At 38.4% G+C, this 25,038-nt stretch overlaps 2 protein-coding genes across 9 annotated transcripts in view; both read right to left on the bottom strand.

Moving 5' to 3' along the window:
• LOC149312095 (nuclear receptor subfamily 2 group C member 1-like) overlaps positions 1-8,787 on the bottom strand; it is a 33,107-nt gene extending 24,320 nt beyond the window's left edge. For 6 of the 7 annotated variants that reach the window (XM_089523945.1, XM_089523947.1, XM_089523948.1 and 3 more), the window contains exons 1-2: positions 8,686-8,787; positions 4,361-4,417 (exon numbers count right to left, since the gene is read on the bottom strand). The gene's annotated coding sequence lies outside the window, so the exon portion shown is untranslated. The remainder of the gene's footprint in view (positions 1-4,360; positions 4,418-8,685) is intronic. The other variant, XM_089523946.1, reaches the window with a different exon arrangement.
• Positions 8,788-16,840: 8,053 nt separating this feature from the next.
• Positions 16,841-25,038, bottom strand: part of LOC149312094 (FYVE, RhoGEF and PH domain-containing protein 6-like) — a 75,557-nt gene continuing 67,359 nt past the window's right edge. The window contains exons 18-21 of one of the 2 annotated variants that reach the window (XM_089523943.1): positions 24,444-24,574; positions 19,291-19,419; positions 18,249-18,397; positions 16,842-17,443 (exon numbers count right to left, since the gene is read on the bottom strand). In XM_089523943.1, coding sequence (XP_089380069.1) covers positions 17,407-17,443; positions 18,249-18,397; positions 19,291-19,419; positions 24,444-24,574 — 446 coding nt within the window. In that variant the 3' untranslated portion in view covers positions 16,842-17,406. Of the gene's footprint in view, positions 17,444-18,248; positions 18,398-19,290; positions 19,420-24,443; positions 24,575-25,038 lie in introns of both variants that reach the window. The other variant, XM_089523944.1, reaches the window with a different exon arrangement.

Genomic DNA, 25,038 nt, shown 5'->3' with positions numbered 1-25,038 from the left:
AAAAAAACACTTCCTTGAGGTTATGGGATGCCCTTAATTGCTTCCGACAAAATCTAATGTAGGAATTATACATGGTCATGGTGCAACCTGCTTTGTCATTCACTGTATGAAATTATACCAAGTACTTCATATGGAACCTGATAGATACACATGTTAGACATGATTTGCCTTTGATTTGCATGATGGCTGCAGTGAAAAGATAGACTTATCGCCCCTACTGATGTGAAATTTATGTGAGTTCAATTTTACAGTAGACAATACTTTAAGCTTCATCTGGAGAATATCAGAAGTTTATCAGGAACATATTTCCTTAAACTATCAGCCTACTCTTTAAGGATAAAATTTATGACTCAACTCTGTATTACAGGGGCTCGACAGATGGACGGTTCTGTGCCACCCATCTTTCCCCCTTGTCGTAGCAGCCCCACCATGTGGCACCGATGTGCTGCCAAAAAGAAGCTGCCTAGAGCAGCCCTTTTTTTGCAGCGCCACAAACAGGAAAGGGCACCGTCATGTTGCCACTTCCTGTATGTGATGTGTGGATGCTGCGCCATCATGGCAGCCCCCGTGTGGACCAGAAGCTGCCACGATGGCACCGCCGTCACATGCTAGGGTTCGGGAGCGTGTGGTTGCTGCGCGCTTCCAAACCCTAGTATCGGCCCAGTTACGGCGCTTCCCGCCCATCTGTACCAGGCCATAGGAAAATCCCAAGGTCACAGTCATAGGTTAATTCATTATAGCAGCCATTTCAGATGCTGCAATTTTCTGTTCTCTGAAAAGACCAATAAATAGAACATTATCAACTTCTTAAGTGAAATATTCAATATTTCTGCTGTAATTAACTTTAGTCTCTCAAGTACAATAAAGTATAAATTCGAAATGCAGTATTTATTTTTCTTCCAACTATAACTAACCATTTTGATAACTTATCAAGTCGATTTTTATGTATGTATGTACGCAACATTTGGTTATTCTTGGCTTTTTGGTATTTTTTTTATAATTTACCATTTTAATTGATGGAACAAAACTTGTTTAGATATTGTATTCATTTTATCTATATTCTAGGTCCAGATTTTTAAAAGATCTGCTGAATGTCTAAACTCATGAAAAGGTAATTCCACTATATTTCATAACTACAGTACGATCTCCGTATCTGTGAGTGATATGTCTGTCCCTGTACACACTGTCCTTAGGTAAACTCATTAGCTCTTTTGGTTTTTCCTATCATCTGTATGCCGATGACACCCAGCTGTATCTTTCCACCCCTGACCTTTCTCCAAGACTTGAACAGCAAGTTTCGTCTTGTCTCAAGGCTGTCTTGCAGTGGATGTGCCATCGGCATTTGAAGCTCAACATGTCCAAGACGGAGCTTCTTGTCTTTCCTCCTAAGTCCACCTTCAACACTCCTTTTCTGTCTCTGTGGACAACATTTCTATTCAACCAGTCCAGCAAGCCTGCAGTCTTGGTTTTATCTTTGATTCTTCTCTGTCGTGTATCCCTCAGATCCAGACCAGAGCCAAGGCTTGTAGATTCTTCTTATACAATATTGCCAAAATCTGACCATATCTCTCCGCCTCTACTGCCAAGATCCTGGTCCATGCCCTAGTGGTCTCACGACTTGATTACTGTAACGTCCTCTTGGCTGGGCTTCCTCTTTCTCACCTCTGTCCTTTAAACTCTGTCCAGCATTCAGCTGCACGCATTATCACATTCACCCACCGCTCTGACCACATCTCTCCTGTGTTGGCATCCCTTCACTGGCTCCCACTCCCTTTCCGCATTCAGTACAAGCTCCTGCTGTCAACGTTTAAAGCCCTCCATGGGCTGGCCCCTCCTTACTTATCAGACCTTATTTCTCCTCACCTTTCCACTAGGGCCCTCCGTTCTGGTAGTCAAGATCTGCTGTCCCAGCCCAGGATTTCCTCTGCCCCATCTCGGATTCGCCCCTTTTCACTTGCTGCCCCTCACTCCTGGAACCTTCTTCCCCCGCGAGCAAGAGCCATCATTTCTTTAACCAGCTTCAAAACGGAGTTGAAGACCATCCTGTTCAGAGAAGCGTTCCCAGGCATTGCATAACTGTCACTTGCTATTTGATGTTCTTTTGTTGCCTGTTTTATTGAATCATTTCCTGTATTGCTATATATTTTATATGTACTATCCTACTAGAGAGGCAGGCTAACTCCAACAGGCTTCCCTGGAAGAAGTTTACACATCTATTAAGAAGCCAAGCCCTCCCTCCAGTCCATCTGCCTTGGTCCAGGCTTTGGAGGTAGAGAAGAACTGCTGGCCCTCATCCACTTCCCCTCCACCACTCCCTTCTCCTTTTGTGTCGTGTCTTTTTAGATTGTAAGCCTGAGGGCAGGGAACCGCCTAATTAAAAGATTGTGTGTACAGTGCTGTGTAAATTTACAGCGCTTTATAAATAAAGGTTAATAATAATAAATAATAAATATGTTCCTGGACCTACCATAAAAACGTGAAACTACAGATAACAGAGCACGCTAATGAAATGAATGACTTCTGGTGGAAGTTGATCATAGAATCACACTGGAGGACCTAGAGATTCCTAGAAAAATATCTTGCTAGTCATTTCTAAGTGTGACTCTATGGTCTACTTCCACCAGATGCATACCACAGGGAACTTTCTGGAGGACCTAAAAAATGCCTAGAGAGGTTTTTGGATGTGGGTAAGTGAAAGCCTGGATACTGGCCCTATGGATATGGGGTCATACTGTAACCTGCATTTTTGGCTCTAAGCTTAATACAGTACTTCATCAATGAATTAATTCAAGGGGAAATGGGAATGTAAATGTCCTCAGAATCATAATTCTGCCTTATAAATGCTTTAATCCTTTGAAGTGAAGCCAGAAAGGATCCAAAAATTCTGGTGCAGCCTACTAGCAAATACTTATTTTTGACTGGCACTGGCTTTTCCTCATGAAAAAAAATCTGAGGAAGAGTGTCACATGATTATTTCTTTCATTTCTATGCCACCTTTCTCTCAGAAAGGGACCCAAGGCCACTCATAAATAAAAACTTTTATATATATATAATAATCAAAATCAATTAACTAAAAATCAACTAACAGTGCTCCAAAACACACTGCAGAAATAATCCAGTTTGAGACCACTTTAACTGCCTTGGCTCAGTGCAAAAAAAAAATCCTGAGAATTGTAGTTTTGCGAAAATTACCTTTCTCTGCCAGAGAGCTCTGGTGCCACAATAAACTCCAATTCCCAGGATTCCCTAGCACTGAGCCTGGTCAGTTAAAGTGATTTCAAACTGGATTTTTCCTGCAGTGTTTTTTGGACCAGTATAGGATTACATAAACAAAAGTTAAACAAGATTGATAAGGTTCAAAGAAGGAAAAGCCTCCATTTTACTACAATAAACAGTTACTAGTGCTCCCAAGCTTTGCATAGAAACAGTCCTACTTCTTGATCTGGTCTTTTCACGCAGTGCAGGTAAAGAATTCTGTCTCAAATTCAAAAGTTCCACTGACAATCAGTGTACAAAATGTGATGCTTTACAGAATGAGGAATCTATATAAGGCAGTGTCTTGTATGTATGTTTTTTTTCCTTTTCCCAAGAGTATTACAAGTAAGGAAAACACCCAATTTATCTGCATATGCCAGAAATCAGAAGAAAATACAACTGATTCTATCTGATACAGTACAAGTGTTCTTCTTGTACTCTGCAAAGTGCAGAAAACTCACAGGAGGCAAAGTCTGTTGCAGGAAGAGGAAGTGGAAATAGAATCTGGGCTTATAGATCCCTGATCAAGTGTCCTATAACCAAACATTGCAAATGTATATCAAAGCAATGTCTCAACTTGAACTACACTTGTCCCTCCATATTCGCTAGGCTTAGAGGCACAAGACCCCCGTGAATATAGAAAAAAACACAAATAACAAAAACACAATGTTTTTACCTGAGAGGACACCTCTCTAGGAATCTCTAGGTCCTCCAATGCAACTCTGTGGTCAACGTCCGACAGACACTGACCATAAAACTGCACTGGAGCTACAAATGCCTAGTAAAGTATTCTCTCTAGGAATCTCTGGTCTTTCAGTGCAACCTTTAGTTAAAGTTGACCATAGACTTGCACCTGAGGACCCAGATGTTCCTAGAGAGAACATATGAATCAAATCCGCAAATATCAAAGCCGCAAACATGGAGGGATGAGTGTATACTGTTAACACAATGTTACATGTTTACACTATAAAATGATTTTAGGGCATGTTGAAACCACCATCTGTTAAGAGAACAAACAATATAAAACAAATGAAAAGGATAATATCTTTACAATTTAAAAATGTCCTTTTTTTAAAGGTTATTTGAAATGTCAGATTGTGCTTACCCAAGGTGCAAATTTTATATTCAGCTTCCTGTATGCATAATCACTTTTTGGATACTCCTATGATTCAATAAAGACAGACTGTTTACATTTCAAAGACTTACACAGTGAAAAGTAATTTTTAATCACCCCCCACAAACACATTATTAATTGTCCTACACATATATAAGATTTAATTCTCTGATGTGATGAACTTCGGTGGTGGTTTTTTTTAAAATCAACACACACACATGATACAATTATATCCAGAAAATGATTTTTTTTATCTGTATCAGGGACAGGCTTCTTTTAAACAACATCTTAAAACATTAAATCTGTGAAATTGCATGCACCTTTTTTATCAACCTCATACTGATGCAGACCAGGCACTAGTTAGCCAACACTTGAATTTTTCAGTAAAAACTGTTATAGTTATTGGGGATTTTTTTAAATAATGGCCCAGCATTCTGTGGGTTTATTATTATCTCATTCTTTACTGCATTATTTACTACAGACATGCTGCTGCAACCCAACAGTGAAAGTGTGTCTTCACCATCCTGCCAATCCTGCAAAAAACCTTCCAGCTAGACAGAAGACATGAAAATGGAGGAGAGGCCTGATCTGGGCTCCCATAAAAAAAGTCTTTACAAAAAAGGAGGTTCATTGACAGAGGTTTTCTTAACTGAGGCATGTCCACAACTATCTGCTTAATCAACAGAAGAGATTTTGAAGAAGTTTATTTTTTTTTTGGCTCATAATGACTACCAGTTTCTATTACTACTTTAAAAGAATCCAATGAGAAATAGAATCACAGCATCAGGGAGATACTGCCACATAGGGCACTCCACTCAGCATATTATTAAAACAATTGCTTCCATTAGAAGGCATTGAACTGCAGGAAAGTAATTAGCACATTTTTAATTTCAGGCGGAGCTGAAATTGCTTTAGATCAGTGGAATAGGATAAACACCAAAACTTAAAAATTTGGTATTATCATACACACATTGTGGTTGCATTATACTCTGAATACACAGAAATTAAAGTAATGTAATCTATAAACACTATCAGCACTGAAGCTTTTCCTGCTTCAAATATGGGTTTAATCCTTAAAGAGAACCCAAGACAGGAGTGAATGCAACTAACACAAATTAAAGATCTGATGTAGCGTATGGATGGGAAGATACAGTGGGCCCAAATCCATGGATGCTCCAGTCCCATTAAATACAGTAGCATAGTAAAATGAAGTCCCCTATATAAAATGAGAACATCAGTTTGCTATTTTGAATTTATAATTTTTGGAATATTTTCAAGCTGTGAATGCTTGAATCTGTGGATATGGAGGGCCGACTGTAAATACATTCTCAAGATAGAGAGACATTCTGGATCAGTTTATGATTATGCTATGTATTGAAAAGGTCAAAGTAGGGTCTGCTATCATGCTTAAATCACAAGATGATGTTGAAGAACAATGGTTTTAGAAATCAAACACAATGATTACTTTGAGCTTTAGGGGAAAGTATGAGCAGAACCACCAATGCTCATGATAATGCTCAAGTAGCTGAACAGGTCATATGAGTTTTCTGGGGGCTTAGTAAACACTTTCAAGTATAGCTTTTTATGGGTTTTTCGGGCTATATGGCCATGTTCTAGAAGAGTTTCTTCCTGACATTTTGCCAGCATCTGTGGTGGGCATCTTCAGAGAAGATATTTTAACTTTCAAGTATATTTTCTCAGTTTAGAAGGGCTGCAAACCAACTCAGCCTGAACCATTAAATCATTGCTGATCAGGTTAAACATTTATTATTATTATTATTATTATTATTATTATTATTATTATATCATTATTATTAACTGTATTTTAACTGGAGGCTTATGTGTTTTTAATTGTGTTTTATATTTCACATGTTGTACCTCACTTCAAGCTTTGAGTAGAGGTGGGAAAGAAATAAAATATATTATTATTATTCTATAATTTCTATTACTATTTTTAATTTCTACTTACTAATACCAATTTCTAAAGAGCCAGTATGGTATAGTGGTTGGAGTGTCGGACTGTGACTCTGGAGACCATGGTTGTTGGATTTCCAGCTCAGCCATGAAACCCACTGGTCAGCTTTGGAAAAATCACACTCTCTCAGACTTAGGGAAAGGCTCTGGACGTTATCAGACAAGGGAAATTGGAAGTATAATCCAACGGCAATCTCAGCGCAATCATGGGGTTTAACGTTATTGCATGATAGACTACCACACGCAAATTTGGGCAATGGGAAGTCAGTCCGAGCGCAATCATAGGGTTTCACGTTATTGTGTGATAACTACCACACGCAATTTCAGGCAATGGCAAGCTATTTTCGGGCAATGGGAAGCCAATCCGAACGCAATTCGCATTCACGTAAATTCGCTGAACTAGCGAATTCACGTAAATGCGTTCTGGCCCCACTTTCTTTTCATTCGAAACGAAGAGAAATTCCTCACGTGTGATAAAGTCCGATGGCAAGTTCCCTTTTAACAAATCTTGTCAAGAAATCCCTATGATAGGTTCTCATGCCCTTAGGGTGACCATAGGCTGGAAATGACTTGAAGGCACACAACACACTATTAATTCCTACTTATTATTATTATTATTAAATAATAATAATAATATAACAATATAATACAGTTGGCCCTCCACATTTGCTGCTTTGACTTTTGCAGACATGATTATTTGCAGTTCTGATTAATATGTTCTCTTTAGGAATCTCTAGGTTCTCCAGCCCTACTCTTCCAGAAGCTGACCATAAAGTCATGGGGTCATATATGCACATGTGGTGGAAATGTAAATATGTACAAAAACTTTGGGGAAAAGTGATAATAGAAACAGAAAGTATTAGGAATATCGTTATATAACTCAGAGAAATGGGGGGAAAGGAAGAAGATTTCATAACAAATTTGTTTACAGCAGCGAGATTAATTATAGCAAGATGCTGGAAAACAAAAATAACTGTACAGTTGGAGGAGTGGTATAAAGAGGTATGGAAATTAGTGATTAATGATAAAAGTGACATGCAGATTGAAAGTAAAAAAAAAGGCATTATGGGAAAGAAGTGAATTTGATGGAATTTGGAAAGAATTTATTGAGAAAGTATTGAGAAAAGAAGACGGAAGATTGCCTCCGTGAGAGGAATTGAGACTCTGGATGGAATCTAAGGGTGGAAATGGCTCCAGGGAAGGGAGCAGAGAGGTGGGATAGTAAAGATATTTAGATAAGTTGTAACAGAAGGTGTGTGTGTGTGTGTGTGTGTGTGTGTGTTATATATATACACACACACACAAACCCAAAATATTTTAACTTCAGTGATATTTCAATGTTTTAATATTCTTAAGACGTTTGTGCAACTCCTTCCAAAATATTTAAATATCATTGATGTTTTAATATTCTTTTAACATATTGCTGCACCTCCTTCCGAAATATTTTAACACCAGTGATATTTTAACGTTTTAATATTCTTTTAACGCATTCGCAGATCTCCTTCCGAAATATTTTAATATCCGTGATATTTTAATATTCTTTAAACATGTTCACAGATCTCATTCTAAAACACTTTAATATCAGTGATGTTTAATATTCCTTTAACATGTTCACGGACCTCCTCCCAAAACATTTTAACATCAGTCATATTTTTAATGTTTTAATGTTCTTTTAACACGTTGGCGGATCTTCTTCTGAAAACATTTTTAATATCAGTGACATTTCAATGTTTTAATAGTCTTTTAAACACATTGGTGGAGATCTCCTTCCAAAACATTTCAGTGTCCCATTCGGTTTGCCTGTTTCCAAGCCTATCAAAAGATGATGATTAATAAAAATAAACATGCCTGTTTCTCTTTATTTACATTTCCAATGTAACCACTCCAGCAGCGTTGTGTGTTTGTTTGTTTCGACCACAAACAACACAACAACAACAACAACAACGCAGGAGGGAGTAGGAGTAGTAGTAGTAGTAGTATTAGCAGCCCTCTCATCCCAGCAGCATCCTGGAATATTGTATTAGATTTCATTTATTTAGTTAAGGAATAGCTGCCAGACAGAGAGAGAGAGAGAGAGAGAGAGAGAGGCCGCTGTCAGAGTGGAGAAGGCGGATACAAAATGGCTGCCCAAATGAGGGGCTGCATCCACACTGGGGAAATAACCTGGTTTGGTAGCGCTTTGGCTCTTTGTCTGGCTCTTTGCTATGGAATTCTGGGAGTTGGAGTTTGTTGTGGGGCCCAAACTCCAACTCCCAGAATTCCATAGCCTTGGACCAGAAGAGCGCTGCCAAACCGATTTATTTCCCCAGTGTGGATGAAGGCCTCACGCGGCCGCCTCTTACCTCAAGGGTTTTTTATTCCGGGAGGTCAAAGTTCGTGACCCCGGCCTCCGTTCGGTCCGGCGCGCGAGAACGTTCTATCGCCGTCGCCACAGCAGCCGCCACCATCAGCGCCACTGCGCATGCGTAAAGCGGACCCTTACAAGAGGCGGAGCGAGTGTCACTGTTGCCACCGGGGAGAGGAGGGAGGGAAGGAAGAGAGGGAGAAGAGCCTGCGTTGTCATAGCGACGAGGGTTGCTGGGCGGAGGGAGGTGTAACAGTCAGGCTTTTGGATCGCCTACCTGAAGGAGAGGGAGGGAGGTTAAATGCGCTTTCTGCGCATGCGTGAGAGGGGAAGGCTCTTGTGTGGGTTCAAGTCTTTCCCAACTTATGGCCACCCTAAGACAAATCTATCATGGGGTTTTCTTGGCAGGTTTCCTCAGCTGGGGGGGAATATATATATGTGTGTGTGTGTATGTGTCCTTGCCATCCTCTGAGCCTGAGAGAGTGTGACTACTCAGGTCACCCACTGGGTTTCAGTGACCTTGTTGTTGTGTCCAAGTCTTTTCCAACTCATGGCCGCCGTAAGGCGAACCTATCATGGGGTTTTCTTGGCAGGTTTCTTCAGTGGGGGTTTGGCATTGCCTTCCACAATCACAGTGCAATGCTCATACCACAACGCCATTCTGACTCTTCTGTTGCTTAAGGAAGACAAATACTGCAGATGTTCTCAAGGCCTGGGCTGAAAGTCATTTGGTCAAAGGGACATGCTAGATGGGCAGCCTCCTCCAAAAGGGCATCCTCCAGATGGTTGGTTGGCTGTGGGTGGCTGGGAATTAGGTGTTTCCCAATACATACAGTTTGGAAATGGACGCTTTACAGTCATAGAATCATAGAATGATAGAGTTGGAAGAGACCGCAAGGGCCATCCAGTCCAACCCCATTCTGCCATGCAGGGAATCTCAATCAAAGCATCCCCATTGACAGATGGTCATCCAGCCTCCGTTTGAAGACCTCCAAGGAGGGAGACCCCACTAAACTCCGAGGAAGGAGTGTGTTCCACCGTTGAACAGCCCTGTCAGGAAGTTTCTCCTAATGTTGAGGTGGAATCTCTTTTCCTGGAGCTTGCATCCATTGCTCCGGGTTAGAAATAACACATTAGTGCACATTTGACTTTTGTTCATATAACAAGATAATTCACCAAGTAATTCATGCTCCAAGCATAAAGATACCTCACTTCCTCTATACGTCAGACATGGCAGGAGTTGTGGTGCAGGATCTGGACAGCCACATGTGTTCCCCTCCCCTTGCTATAAATGTTGACCAAGAAAAATCGCATATATTGCAAATATTTATTTCCTAGTAAGTGCTACTACTCCCTCCTGCGTTGTTGTTGTTTGTGGTTGAAAACAAAGAAAGTGAGATGCCACTAGATGCCCCTGATGAGAGTCATTGTCAGCACTTTGCTTAGGCAATTGTTGTTTTAATCTATTTATGTCAGCTTATACATTAAAATATTTTTTTAAAGTTCTTAGTATACAGTTTACATTTATTCTAACACACATACTAACACATGTAACCTTGCTTGTTTACATAAAACCTAGCAATCATACCCCACTCATTTCTTCCTTAGGCTGTCCATTCATCAGTCTTTTATCTTGCTTTATTACTAAGTGTATCTTATTTATACCTATCTATTTATGTTCACTTTACATTTCTACGCATATATTTACAACCATTTTTAGTCACATTTACACCTCTCTTCTTCTAAATATGTTCAAGGAAAACAGACAGAAACCAACAAAAAAGTAAAAGCAAAAAAAATCAAGTAATTGTTGTTGTTGCTACGTGCCTTCAAGTCTTTTCCTACTTATGGCAACCCTAGGGCAAACCTATCATGGGGTTTTCTTGGAAAGCTTCTTCAGGGGGAGTTTGCCATTGCCATCCTCTGAGACCGAGAATGTGACTTGCCCAAAGTCATCAGTGGGTTTATATGGCTGAGCCGGGAGTCAAACCCTGGTCTCCAGAATCATAGTTCAATGCTCAAACCACTACAACATGCATATCTGCTTCAACTCCCTCCACTCCCGAATAATTTCTTCCCTGTTCAGTGCTCTAAACAGGTGCTTGGATCCAACCACCTTTTAACCCCCACCCTACTCCGTGCTCATGATTTAGTGTTACTCTGGAGCATGTGAAAAAGTGGCTAGATCCAGCACTTGGTGCTGCTTGAATCACTGCCACCAGAGGTGGGCAAGTGTGCAGTGTGCAGACAAGAGGAAGGGTGCACTAGAAGCCACTTCAATTGGCATCTGGAGTGAAGTATCTGAGAACAGACCTTTATAGCTATGAATGAGATGGTTGCATGTGTGAATAGCAAGAGAAATGCAAACCTGGATATGGAGATGAGGCAACAAGTTCAGTTTTAACTATGGTCATTAGGGGACAAAGGAAGGAGAAAAGATGTTGCCTAAAGCCAAGATGAGTATGATTGGTGGAGAGAGTTAGTAGAATATCATATGATGCTGGCTGGGAGCCAGAAAGGAGATGTGATAAACTGGTCAAGAGAGCCCTTATGAGACTGAGTGTTATATGTGTAGTGTGCCACGAAACTGTCAGTGGACCCTTGTTATATGTTGGCGTTTGGCTCCAAGATCCCCCATGGATAACAAAATCCACGTATGCTCAAGTCCCATTAAATATAATGACATAGCAAAATGGTGTTCCTTATCAAAAAATGGAAAATCAAAGTTTGATATATGAAATTTATACTTTTTTGAACATTTTCAAACCATGGATGCTTGAATCAGTGTATAAGAAGGGCTGACTGTATTCCAGTTCTACTGTTTTCTTCTTTCCAGTCTTTCTTTGTAGTTGTTGTTCAAGGACTGTTCTGTGGTCTGAGATGGAATGCCCAGGAAGACTGAAATGTTCCGCAACTGGTTTTTGTGCATTCCTATTCCTAATATCTGATTTATGTCCATTTATCTTCTAGTGCAGGGACTGGCCTGTTTACCCAATGTAGAGTTCTGAAGGGCACTGTTGACAGTTGATGGCATATATCACATTAAAAAATGAGCAAGTAAAAGTACCTCTAATATTGTGGATAATGTGGTTAGCTCCTGTGATGACATTTCCCAAATAGATGTGTCGGCAGACTAGTTCATCTTATGTAAAATGTGTTAGGCAGCAGTAGATGAGAAAATAATTAACAAGATGTGTAGGGTTTTTAGCTTTCAGGTCCCATCCTGCATCACCCAGAAGAGTACAAATTAATTGTGTCTATCTAGCTCAGCTTTCTAATCAGATGCACTTCTGAATACTTTTATTTCTTTATAAATAAATAAATTTATTTATTTATATTTTTTAACCTTTGTGTTTTAAATTTTGTATGTTTAATATTTTTTTAACTTTTTACTATTTTAATTGTTTTGAAAAAATGTTGTTTTAATGTGTTTATATCATGAGCCACTTTGGGTGCCTTTTAGGGAGAAAAGCAGGATGAAAATAAATAAATAAAACCACCAATACTTACTCATTTATTCTCAGCTTGGGTATCACAGCCTTCGAAGGGCAAGGTGATAAACCTGCATTATGTATCCATATTATGCAATAGCTTGGTCACACTCAAAGAAAACTAACAGCCTTGGCAATGTATTCTGTATAAAAAAACCCACGGCCAGCTGTTCACCATCCTTTTCTTTAAGGCTGTTCCATTTCTAAGTTTGAACAAAAACTAAGAAAGGGTATCCGAGCTGATAGGAGGTTCCTGGCCTAATCTGCACCCTCTCCACTACATGTACCCTTATACCTTCAAAGTACAGAACAGGTTTGGGCACCAATGATTTCATGAAAGGAAACAATGTGATTTCCCAGGAAAGAGGAGGTTGGTACAGAGTCTGCTATAGTAAACAGCAGAAACTGTTAAAGAAAAAACAGAGAAAGGGCAGAGCTTTGAAAATGAGTTTGTTTTTTTTAAAGAATGCAACTTCTACATTCTTCCAGCCAGCATGGCCATCTGCCATGCTTGTTGTGAATTGGAATGAAGGGTACAAGAGGGTTTCGTGCCCCCTGGCCCAACAGGTTTTGGTCTTCTTTGATTGTTGATATGAAATACACTAGTGAGTGGTTGCTAAGGAGAACAGTGAACTGTGATGGACCTGGTCTAAATCCTGTTGTTATCTCTGATTACAATAGACCAAATGAATCAATGGGATTTACCTGCTTGACTCATCATGTAAGAGTTGAGTCAGTGAGTCTACTCTTGTTGGGATTAACCAACAGGATGTGAATACAGTGCAATAGCAGAAGCTGCAAGATGCACAGTCATAATTTCTAGCACATTTAGTTTTAAAACGCACACAAACTGATTTACAGGCTATTCATCCTGCTACCTGATGGTAGGACCCAAGGGTGTTTGGGGTTTTTGTTGTTGTTGTTGTTGTTCCTTCAATAGTAGGGGATAGAACACAGTAATTTTCTTAACTACATGGAAAAGTCCATAAAATGCATAGAAGATAAATCTCTAACAATGGTCAAAATATTCTTTCTGTCTTATAACTATGCTGTTTTGTTATTTTGATGTCAATCTGCTATTACTCAGCCTTATAGAGGAGGAAGATTTTTCTTATGTTCTGTGGCACTGAGACTTCTGAAGGCCACTGTGGCCTGGTCATAATAAAACACAGATACATTCAATCATTAAATTTATAATCATGCAATTAATGATTGAATAGTATTTTACAATATACTGCTTGCAGCAGACATTTAACATAAGACAAACTGGAAACGAGATTACTTGTCCCATTATAAACTGCCTTAATTGACCAAGGAAACTGCTAAAACTATATTATCATTTTCCGCAAAGCTAAACTAAACTTGTATATCAAACATTGGGAAATGCAAGGAGAAGAGTACTATTGTACTCCTATCTTGCTTGTGAGAAACCTACTGGCAAATGGATGGCTATAGTGTGAATAGAAAGCTAGTCAAGACAGATCTTTGGTCTAAACCAACATGACTCATGTTTTTGAATGATGACAATATTAATTATATATATCACAACTGAGAGGGTCATTTAGAGACATCCTTGTACAAGTACACTTAAGCCTACAAATGTCTATGCTGCTAATGTCTTTCTTTCTCTCAAAGGTGCTACAAGATCTCTTTGCATCCTTGTACAAAAGTATTTTTCTAGTTCATGTGTCCTCCACTTATCAAACCACTTCTGAAATATTTCAAAGTGGCTCAATAAATTCATTTTTATGGGGCCGTGAAAAGGTCAAACATACCTTCATAAGCCAAAGGGGGTCCTGAATTGCAAGACCCATTTTGTTTGCTATTTTTTCATCATGTTAATAATATTACTCTTCATATGTTTCTTTTCAGATACTCTGAAGGTTTAAATTAGGAGTTGAGAATTTCTGACACAATTGTAATGTGATGTTCTATAAGCTATTTTAAAATATTTGCATTAACTAGCTTTAAGTGTCATCTCCATCTGGAACTTGTCATACGTATATGTATTCAGTCTGAGGATTTGCATCTAAACAACCAGCTAAGAACTCTGCTTCTTGCCTTTTAAGCAGTGAATGCTCATTATGGAAGAAAGTGGGATTAATGGAAATTATCTATCAAGCCACTGCTTAACATTTCATTTGTTCAGTTGCATATATTAGATGATCAAGTCAGCTCCTTAATAGTACTTGAATAAATAATAACGTTCTTCTTGTCACTTTCCTTGGTACCATGTGTCTTGAAAAAGTGTCTGAAATCTGAGCTAGATCTGTACAATCTATTCAAGCTGAACTTGCTCAGGATTATTATTTTATTTTATTAATCCATATAGTCTCTTTTAAAAAAAACATTAGTTTTGTCCTGATCCAAGAAGGGTTACTGATAGGTTTGTCTTTTTCAATGGTGGGTAGTCATAAGAGACTTGCTTTCAAAGGAAATTATTATGGTTTTGCATACTAGAGAAACTCAAAACTACTACCCAAAAGAGGCTAGTGAGACACCACATTATCCTAAGTGCAGGTTTTATGGAATGTTATTTACCCTTTTGTTTTTACTGGAGATTTTTTAAAGCTCATGAGTACTGGGTACCTTTCAGGCAAAATGTTTGATTTCCAAAATGTTACTGAAATTTTACTTTCAGTCTTAAACCATTCATGAATATTTTTATTACTTTGGAGTTCAGGGAGAAATGTATTCTACAACAGTCCCTGTGGCAACATTTGTATTTTTTTTTTATCAGGACATATCCAGTAGGGATAGGGAACATGTAGGCCTTCAGGTGTTGCTGAAGTATAATTCCCCTTTTCTCTCAGCCTTTGCTATGCTAGCAAGGTTAACAGAGATTTACACTCCAACAAAATTTGGAGGGCCACATTTAGTACTAATACAGAATAGTGCCTCTATTAAGATATCTTTAAGTATATAGCTACTCCCATGGATTATATATATATTCCCATCCATAAAAGAGGCACAAAAGACTGCAGTAGTGACAGAATCATTGCACTAATTTTCCATGCAAGCAAAGTCATGTTCAAGATTCTACAGCAAAGACGCCTACTGTATATGGAGTGTGAAATCCCAGAGGTGCAAGCTGGATTCAGGAAAGGAAGACCACTAGGGATCACATTGCAAACATATGTTAGATAATGGAGCGCACCAGAGCATTCCAAAAGAAAATGTGCATGTGCTTTATTGACTACAGCAAAGCCTTTGACTGCATAGATAGTGAAAAACAATGGTTTGCTCTTAGACTTTTTAAAAAATATTTTCAAGCCACAGATGCTTAAATCCATGGATAAAAAATCCATGGATAAGGGGGACCTACTGTATATAACTGACAATTCATGGTGAAAATAAGCTTTGCCTGTATAAGTGATCTAGTTCACTATTTTTAAAAAGTATATTGCATATTCATGTAAAAAGTTTGGTATTTATGATTTGCTATAAAGTATGCTATAATGTCACCAGAGGAACAGAAAGAATATCCTTTCATCTTTCCTTAAATATTTCACCATCTCACACAATGCTGTATCCTAAATTTAATTGCTAGTCTCAACTCAAGTTGATCCCATGAATCATCTGCTAAATAAAAAGATATAGCCGTGTTAGTCTATAGAATCAGTATGTAGAGAGACCTTGTAGCACCTTTGAGACTAACTGAAAGAAAGAAGTTGGCAACATGAGCTTTCGTAGACTTCAGTCTACTTCCTCAGATGTATTAGTAGACTGAAGTCTATGAAAGCTCATGCTGTCAACTTCTTCCTTTCAGTTAGTCTCAAAGGTGCTACAAGATTTCTCTACAACTGCTGAACAAGTAAGTCAATATTAATCTATATATCCTATAGATTAAATGGATCTACTTTGGTTGTGAGTAGCAACTGTGATTCTTCGTTTAAACATCTTGTGATTCTAGAATGCCAAGGATGAAATTTAATGACCATTTAAGATAATGTATTCCATTTCATTTCAAAAAGAATCCATTAATCATGGCCATCATAAAACAAATCAGAGAAGTTGAGAACATACATAAAATGCTTTCTGTAGTGAAGTAAATGAAAACTTAAAGTTTAAGTGTTCATCAGCCATACCTGATGATGAAAACCAGGTCACATGTGGCCAAGCAATATAGAGTATAATCAAGATGGCAACAGTTATTAATGAGGAAGAGGCAGTTTGCATTTGCCTGAATTTACAAGAAAGGCAAGATTCCTCCATGCCTCTCCCCCTGCTGAGTTAAGTGGATGCAAACTATTCTTGCACTTTTCATATTGTCTAACAGCTCACAAATGGAAACTGGTATACATCTGGCCAAGCAACATCAGAGTGTGGTCAAAATGGCAAACATTATTAATGAGGAAGAATGCATGCTAAGAGAGGATACAGCAGTTTGTTTTTGCTTGAATCTATTGGGAAAGGTGAGATTATGCCTTCTCCGATCCCTCTGCTGAGTTAATTCAATACAAACTACTTGTGCACTTTAAACTTAAAGTGGAACAGCAAAAGATTACTTGGGATTGTCCCTGCCATATTGGGACAATTGAAGTGTATGAATTTTAAACTTCGTTTGCACCAATTAATAAGCTGAAGACAAAGGAGAAAAGTATGAGAAGAGAAACTGGGATGTTTTCAAAGCAGCTGAAAAAGTGGGATGACAGAGGATTAATTGGAACTGTCCCTACCAAATTGATAAAATTAAAAGGTATGATATGCAGATTTTAAGAGTTTACTAGTGCTTGTAAATATATCTATAAAAGATCCAGGTAAATTATAAATTCACCTTGATTTACAACAAAGTGTACAACATTTATGTCCATTTATCATATTTTTTTTACAAAAATAATGAATATGTCCTTCCTACCAAAAGGAAAGTTCAACAGTAGATTTGACACTAGCAGTGCAATCCTGCAACAAACAGGGTTTTCTGATCAACAAAATAAAAAATAAAAATCCAAAGTCAAAGAGCACATTGGAATTCAATGTGAATTTCAGAAATCATTTTGACCATTAAGTAAAACAGTGGCAGAGTTTAATAAATAACACTTTTTGTATGACAAAAAGACAAGTATACACATTTCTTTAAAAATTACTGTGCCTAAACAAAAGAGGCAAAGTCTCCTAGCTGATGTAGGATTGTTTCGGTCAATGTTTACAAAATTCAGTGAATCTCCTGTAGTATGTACTTGTGTCACCTTTTTTTTTCTTTACGCAAAATGACACCACCACCCAAATTACAATATTGTGGCTTCTTGAAAAGCTTCTATCCACCTGTTGGAAAAGAAGAAATATTATTTCTTGTGACCAAACAAAATTATTTTCAGTTGAATACTTTAATTAAGATATTCCATTACTCAATTCTGATTGTCATTAGCTAGAAATAGTTCAATTTTATCAAAACTACATTGTGGGCTGTTCTTAAATGGCTTTCAAAATCTTCAGTTTAAAAAGGGAAACATCTGTGTATTTGAAAACAATGGCCAAGATCCAATGCCATCAGAATTACATCTTTCTTTCTCACCCACTACAGCTCTCTGTCATGCTAAATACTCATAAAGGGTTTTATAGCCTTCTAGAACAAGTTTTTAGGGTGCACTGCAGGAGGAAAGGGGGATTGCAGATTATGGGAGAAGTTGTGAGATCCAGAAGCACATGACTGGATCCTAGACAAAGTTTACTTGACACTGCACAAAACCATAAGTAGCTGAACTGATATTATCCCTGTAGACATGAGGAAATATGGTTCTCTCTTTCTACTGTGTGCACTCTCTGCAAAATGGGTTTGTGGGACCTTGTGCTAAACCTTCATGTGCAATTTGTGAGCTTCCAGGTGTTGGACTGCAGCAGCTCTCAGTTTTGACCACTCTTGCTACATTGATAGAAGTTGCAGGTCAACAATATCTAGTAGGCCATAGATTTTCCTGGGATTTATACTAACCTGCTTTAATATGGCCTGGCCAAATCATGTCTGTACGAGTACAGTTATGCAAATAATGTATACAATCTAAAACTGCTTGTATAGGATCACAAATCGCTTACTGAACATGCAAGATTTAATCAAAGAATGGTAACTTACTTTTGTGTTGACTGGGGGTCTTCTGCTCTGAATATGTAAAACAAAGTATTTTTGTGCATCAGATGGAAAACTTTAGAATCTAAGTGTTCATCTTTGACTTCAGCAACTGTAAATCCCAATAAAGGCTGGCTCTCCAAAGCAGCTACATCCTAATTTTACAAAAGAATCCAAAATCAGACATGATATTTCTAAAACTGCAACAGTCTATAAAGCTAGCTGTGGTTTCAGTTGTGTACAAAAAAATTTCCAAAACATTTCATGCAACCTCAAAGCAAATTCTTTGGAATGGATCTCAAGGATCACTTCCACCAGCAGAGGAAATCTCTTTTATTCATTTATTTTGCTGGTTATTTAGTACACATTGTCTCTATTCAGAGTTCTCACAAGAGTAAGCTGATATAAAGAATTCTGGCTTATATTCACAAGTGATGTGATACAACTGCTAGGTTCCAGATTCCTTCTTCTTGGCTCCCTCTATCAAAAGCTTAGCAGGAAGATTAAATTTAGTGCTGTATCCAAATTAGGACTTGTAGCTTGTTACTCCAAAACCAGGAATCAGAATCTACTTCCAAATTCTGGCTTCAGACTCTTACTTGTAAACTGAGCAACAACTAAAGTCTAAATCTGATCAGTTAGACCTAAGTAGAGGAAATCTATTGAATCAACTGTTGAATGGTGGCTAGACAGGTAAGTAAATCACATAGATTCAATAGGTCCACTCTAGCTGGAGGTCTAACAATAGGTTTTAGGCCCAAGAGTCCCAGTTTGGTTGTGACACTAAGCTTTTTCTCCTGGCAGATTCCAGGTTTGATGGGAGAAGCCAACATGGAGGAATTTTCTAGAAATCTGGCCTCATGTTTTGTCATAGTGTAGCCACTGTTCATCATATTGGATGGGGGGGGGGAGACTCAGCAACTATTTGCTTAAAGCCACTTTATATAAATCAAAATTTGATTCCTGCCTTTGGCCCCACCCCAACATTTCACCAGCTTAACTACAAAATCTTCTCCATTAGTTTGGCATCTGAGTTATTATTTCTTACCTCACTAGCAGCATATGTGTACAGAACTTTATTTTTTATCACAAACCACAGGTGTTTCCATGGCTTTTTGCTAGCCTTTGATCTATATAAATAGCCACTCATTGAAGAATCTTCTGTACTTGCTGATACCTACAATTAAAATAAATATGATACTGTAGGACTGCTGGATGCCAGTTATTCCTCAATATATTTTATTATCTTCATATTGTATCTTTTATTATCTGATATCTTGGGCAAGTCTTTTAAACATGAGGGGATGCAGCCAGACACCCAGACTCCTAGCTAGACATCTATTATAATTTTTTTAATGCTGTCTGCTCTTTCAAATAATGTTCTGCACACTTGTGCATGAATGAATTGCACTCTAACTGTTGTATCGTCTCCAAGAGTTAGAGTTATTCATGGCCAAAAGGAGCAAAGCTCTATCCATGTTTCTTTCTCTCCATGTTTCTGCTTTTTGTAGCTGTGTTGTCGTCATTTTGCCTTATGGTTTGTTAACTGTAATAAAGGCATTGGTTGGTTGGTTGGTTGGTTTCTTTATCTCCCTCTTATTAGTCTAATCATTATCTTCTGCCATCATTTCCAAGGTCACCTGGGTTTCCATGGCACAGCAGGGATTGAAACCCTGGTCTCCTGAAGTCCTGGTCTTGGTCCACAACTCAAACCACTACACCACACTGGCTGTCTTAAAATGAGTAAGAATAACTGAATCATATGCTTCATATTCATAATGAATATGATGAATTCATAACCATATGAATCATATACTTCTCATTAGAAACAGAAGTAAGCTCCACTGATTTCAGTTGAGCTTATTTCCAGGTAAGTGTTAGACTGTTTGCATTCATTGCCAGCAACCTCCCTTGTTATCTCATAATATTCCTATTTGACATGGTGATCCAGTTGAAAACATCTAGATTTTACTATTCAGAATGTGGATTTGTTAAATGGCACATCAGAGAATTTACCATGAACTTTCATTCTGGGCAAGGAGAAGGAGCCATCCAGTCAATGGGTTAACTCCTGTCACTGCTCAGGCAAGGCAAGCAATCACATGTTTTAAGAAAGTATTCCCTGTTGGATCCCTGGCTCCTCCTCTGTTCAGTTCCCAATCCAAGAAAATGGAAAAATAGAAAAGGAAGATCCATAGAGAAAGGAAAATGGTATTGCCACCTTAGGGTGGGGCTGGGTACCTCCTTCTCCTTGGCTATACTGGACCTTCAGTGTGCCATTCCCAGCTAGTGGAGAAGGAGCCATCCATGAATGAGAATTACCCCAGTGTAAACAGAATGTGGGAAGAAAATTAGTTAATCTAATAGAACCTACCAGAGCACCCTCCTGATAAAGGAAGCCCTAGCTGAGGCAAATTTGATTAGCCTATAGTGTTTTGTGAAAGTGAAAGAAATGACCAAAGTTGCTGCTCTGCAGATTTCCTTCAGAAGAGCATTAGTTAAGAAAGCTACTGACACAGCTGGTGAGCTGGTAGTGTGTGCTATCATATTTTATGGTTTGGGAAGATCAAGAGATTCAGAATCCAGAAATTTATACATTTTGACCTAACAAGAGTAGAGAGAAAGACCTTCCCTAGGAAGGTGGGCTAAAAAAAAAAAGGGGGGGGGAGACAAAGAGTGCTTCCAGTTTCCTAAAGACCTTGGTGCTCTTTTTACAGTTTCAGAGCCTAGCATCCAGTTTACTGTACTGCTTTTCTAGAAGGTGGGTTGGATGAAGGCAGAAGGATGGTAAGATGATGGGCTGTGAGTTCTGAAATGGAGAATTTACTTTAGGTAGAAAGCCAGGATCAAGCTAAACAGAGATGGAGTGTGTATCAAATTTACAATGAGAGGGGTCCATGGAACTGCTACCTCTGAAACCCTCCTGCCTGAGGTTTTTGCCATGAGGAAGAATACTTTTATGGACAGAATTCAGTGTGGGACTGTCTTTAATAGTTCAAACATGGGGCTTGAGAGGGCTTTTAGTACCTTGTAGAAATCACAAGATGGAACAGGACTATTTGTTAAAAGTGCTGAAATTAGACCATCTATAAGAGTGGGTTTGAGAAGATTTATAGCCTCTGAAGAAAGTATATACAGCTTTTTAACTATATGAATTCCCTTTCTACTTTGTGTGGGCATGTTCCATTTTGATCTTACCAGTTCACTGAAATCAGATAAAAAAAGGTGCAATCCACAAGGAGGCTTTTGGTTTAGGAAACATAACTGCCCCACTTTTGGAGTGGTGAGTGGTTAGAACAGAAGCCCCTATGTCGGGTGAGAAGGCTAACTTGTCATCTGAGGAATAAACTAGATTTATTTCTGTATTTGACTGTATAGTTGTTAATGCTAGCCCTATTTCTTGGAGGGACTGGAGAAGCAGGGACAATAATGGAGGTGGAGAGGATGGGGGAGAGAATTCTAGGTCATTTAGCTCCAGGAAGGGGACTGTTGGCTCTATCTCTAAAGCTCATCAGTAACCATGGTGGAAAGTCACTGCAGTCATGAGTCCTAATAAAACATGGCATAGGCAGTGGCACAGGAACTGGAAAAGGCATTGGAAGCATTTGGTTTCTTTGTTCAAATTGGCTGGTGTCTACTCAGCTTCCCAAATGGTCAATGCATTACGAGTGGGATAATTTCTGAAACGGCTGCTTGGGTTTTGTATCTATCTGGATGACTCTGTCTTGGAGTCCTTCAGGAGTAATCTAAACAGAGGAGAGGCAACTGGGGAATTTAAGACAGCATCCTCCTCTATCTCCATAGCCTTCTCTGATTCTTTGTGAGCACTAGCGGGGGCTGAAATACATTCAAACTCTGCTAATTGGGGTCTTGAAATGAGTTAGCAGCCTCAGCCTCCTTGAGGTCAGAGGCAAAACTAAGCTCAGCTTCTAAAAGGTTAACATTCCCTTCTGTTAAATCAACCATCCCATCTACAGAGGCAGTTCTGGTGGAGGCGGTTGTTACAGTGGGTGTTGCTTGTGAGTGTGCATCTTTACAACTCCCATGGTAGTTGGATAAGAGCACAAGAGCGTTGATCATCTCTCACTATTCCAACATGTTTGGGGACTGAGGGACTCCAAGCAAATGTGCTGATTTTAGATTTGCTTTTAACTTTCCCCTCTCCATCTCCACCCCAAGAAAAGTAAGCAACATGAAAGAAGGGACATGAGGGAGGGAGGAGAAAAGTAGCCACCAAGAGAAAGACAGAGGAGCAGAGTACACAACTTTTCCTAGATAACGCAAGGTGAAAAGACTGAGAAAGAGTCAGAGATCCAACAGGAAATACTTTCTTAAAATATATGATCTCTCATCTTCCCTGGGCAGTGGTAGGAGGTAACCCATTTGTGGATGGTTCTTTCTGCGCTGTCTCAGAAAATGAGGGACAATATTGTTGGAGAAACAGAAGTTGTGTTTATTTTAGCAAGAGTACATACTTCCTGGTACTAAAAAGAAAAAAAGTACTGTATTTGGAATAGTAGGATAAAGATATGCTATTCATAACTCAAATGATGGGCAGATTTATTAAATAAATCAAAAAATAATTCAAAGCTATTTTATTTTATTAGGCATAAACTCTGTTTCAATCTTCCTAAACCTCCACAGTTGAACTATAACTCTGGAGACTAGGGTTCTATTTTCAGTTCAGCCATGGGTGACCTTGGACACTCTCAGCCTTGGGAAAAGGCAATGGCAAACCTCCTCTGAATAAATTATGCCAAGAAAACCACATGATAATTTTGTCTTAAGGTTGCCATAAACTGGAAACAACGTGAAGGCACACAATACACACACACCATTTTATTATGCCACTGCATATAATATAAAAATTATTAAATATAATACACCCTTCTCTCAATGTAATGGTATTCATACAGGCTAAGGCTGCAAAATAGACTTTCCTACACTGGTGCCACCACAGTATTGGAAAATGACTCCCATCATCCCCATTCACTGATCATCAACATAAACCAGAGAACAGATTTTCATTTTTAACAACTCTAACTGAATTGCAGATAGGGTTCAGTGTGATAGCCTGTTGCTGAATAAATAAGATACTATTTTCAGTAGGACATAAATATGGAGCTTATTAAAACTAAAAGGTTTGCAAAATAATAAATACAGTGTAATCTATCATTCTGCTAGAAAGTACTGATTCTGGCGTGAAAAAATAATTGGCACTGAGCAGAGAGAGCTGAGCTACATCATACACTGAACTCTTCCCACAACAATGTTCTGCAACATGCTTCCCTAGACACATTCAACATATAGTACATAAAAAAATTAAAAAACCCAGAACTACAGGGGTGCTAAGAGAGGATTCATCCAAAACAACTGGAATATAAACACATTTAAGTTAGACACATAATTTGTGTTTGGAAATTCCTCAGGACATCTGCAATTTTTTCAGCAATCAGGCACAGAAATCATTCTAAAATTCTAGGAATGTTTTAATCAAATTGTGCAAAACCCATTAATATAAAGCCTCAATAAACTGAACATCAAAAATAATCAACTGAATTGCAACAGAACACCTCAAAGGAGCAATGAATATCCAGGACTGTATTTGCTCTGATAGTTGAGTTCTAGCCATTTAATAAAATGGTTGAGTTCCAACCATTTCAAAGTTACACACTGCATGAAAATGTGTCTGCAGAATCATGCACAGCTTTATAGTGGTATTTCTTTTTCTCTACTACAGCCTTCTATATTATTCTAGGTCCTCAGAGAGCCAGTTCTAGGCACAAAAGACTCCAGAGAACTTTGTCTCATTAAGAGTGAATGTTTCAATTCACCTCAAGGGATAAATAAGAGTTTAAACTGCCATGCTTCCCACGTGTTAAATTATTGGACCAAGGAGAAAAATAGGTTATATGTTGCATAGGGCAACATAATTTAAAGGGCTATAATGAGAGAGAGGGAAAGACAAATGCTAGTGGCATGGCCTGTAACTAGAGAAGTAAGTAATAAGTCAGCAGTCCCTGGTTATCCATACACAAATGCTGCCAGCCCAACTATAAAATTGTTATTAAAAAAGCCAAAACAGCATATTCGTTCCATTCAAATCTCCCTTCCCCAGCAAAGTAGTTTACTAAAGATAAACAATAAATCTTTTGCAAGTAAATACAGATAACTTTAATGTTAAAAATATGTTATACATACTTCCTTGAGAGCAGCTGGAATCTTTTTCTGCTTTCTTCCAGAAGGGATACTATGCAACACTGTGGACAAGGCACTAGAAGGAGATTTGTGGTTTACTGGAGAGGCATTTTTAGGAGATGTGCAAAGATGATCTGAAATGGAAAAAAATTCACTTGTTTTGTGCTACAAACAAATCAAAATCTCGACTTCCTGCTTTTTTCAATTATTGATTGCAAATGTTAAAGGCACACCACCCATTCACCTCTGACAGTATTTTCATAAGTGACATGAAAAGTGCTTTTAGTTTCTCTTGTACTATTGATAAATTTAATAGTAATCAAACTGAAGTTTTTAGTGCTCTGGAATCTTATCACCTTGCTTACTTTTTATTTGAGAATATAGCTGAGTCCCATTTTGGAGAAAAAATGCAGGATATAAATCCAATAAATAAATAAATAAATGGTGAAAACAAGTTTCAGATCTCCTGAAAAATCGATCTCAAGTGCATATAGATTTTTATAAACATTGTCACCCATATTAACTATTTTCAGTTGACCACGGTGTGTCTCACTGTTCAAACCCTAAACTCTGTTCAACTATAGCTAGCAAAAATCTT

This window comes from Sceloporus occidentalis, unplaced genomic scaffold, assembly GCF_023333645.1.
Source record: "Sceloporus occidentalis isolate IW3139 unplaced genomic scaffold, rSceOcc1.0.p SCAF_5, whole genome shotgun sequence".
In the NCBI taxonomy this organism is placed as follows: domain Eukaryota; kingdom Metazoa; phylum Chordata; class Lepidosauria; order Squamata; family Phrynosomatidae; genus Sceloporus; species Sceloporus occidentalis.
Note: the sequence above shows the minus strand (reverse complement) of the source record. Positions and strands in the feature narration are given on the sequence as shown.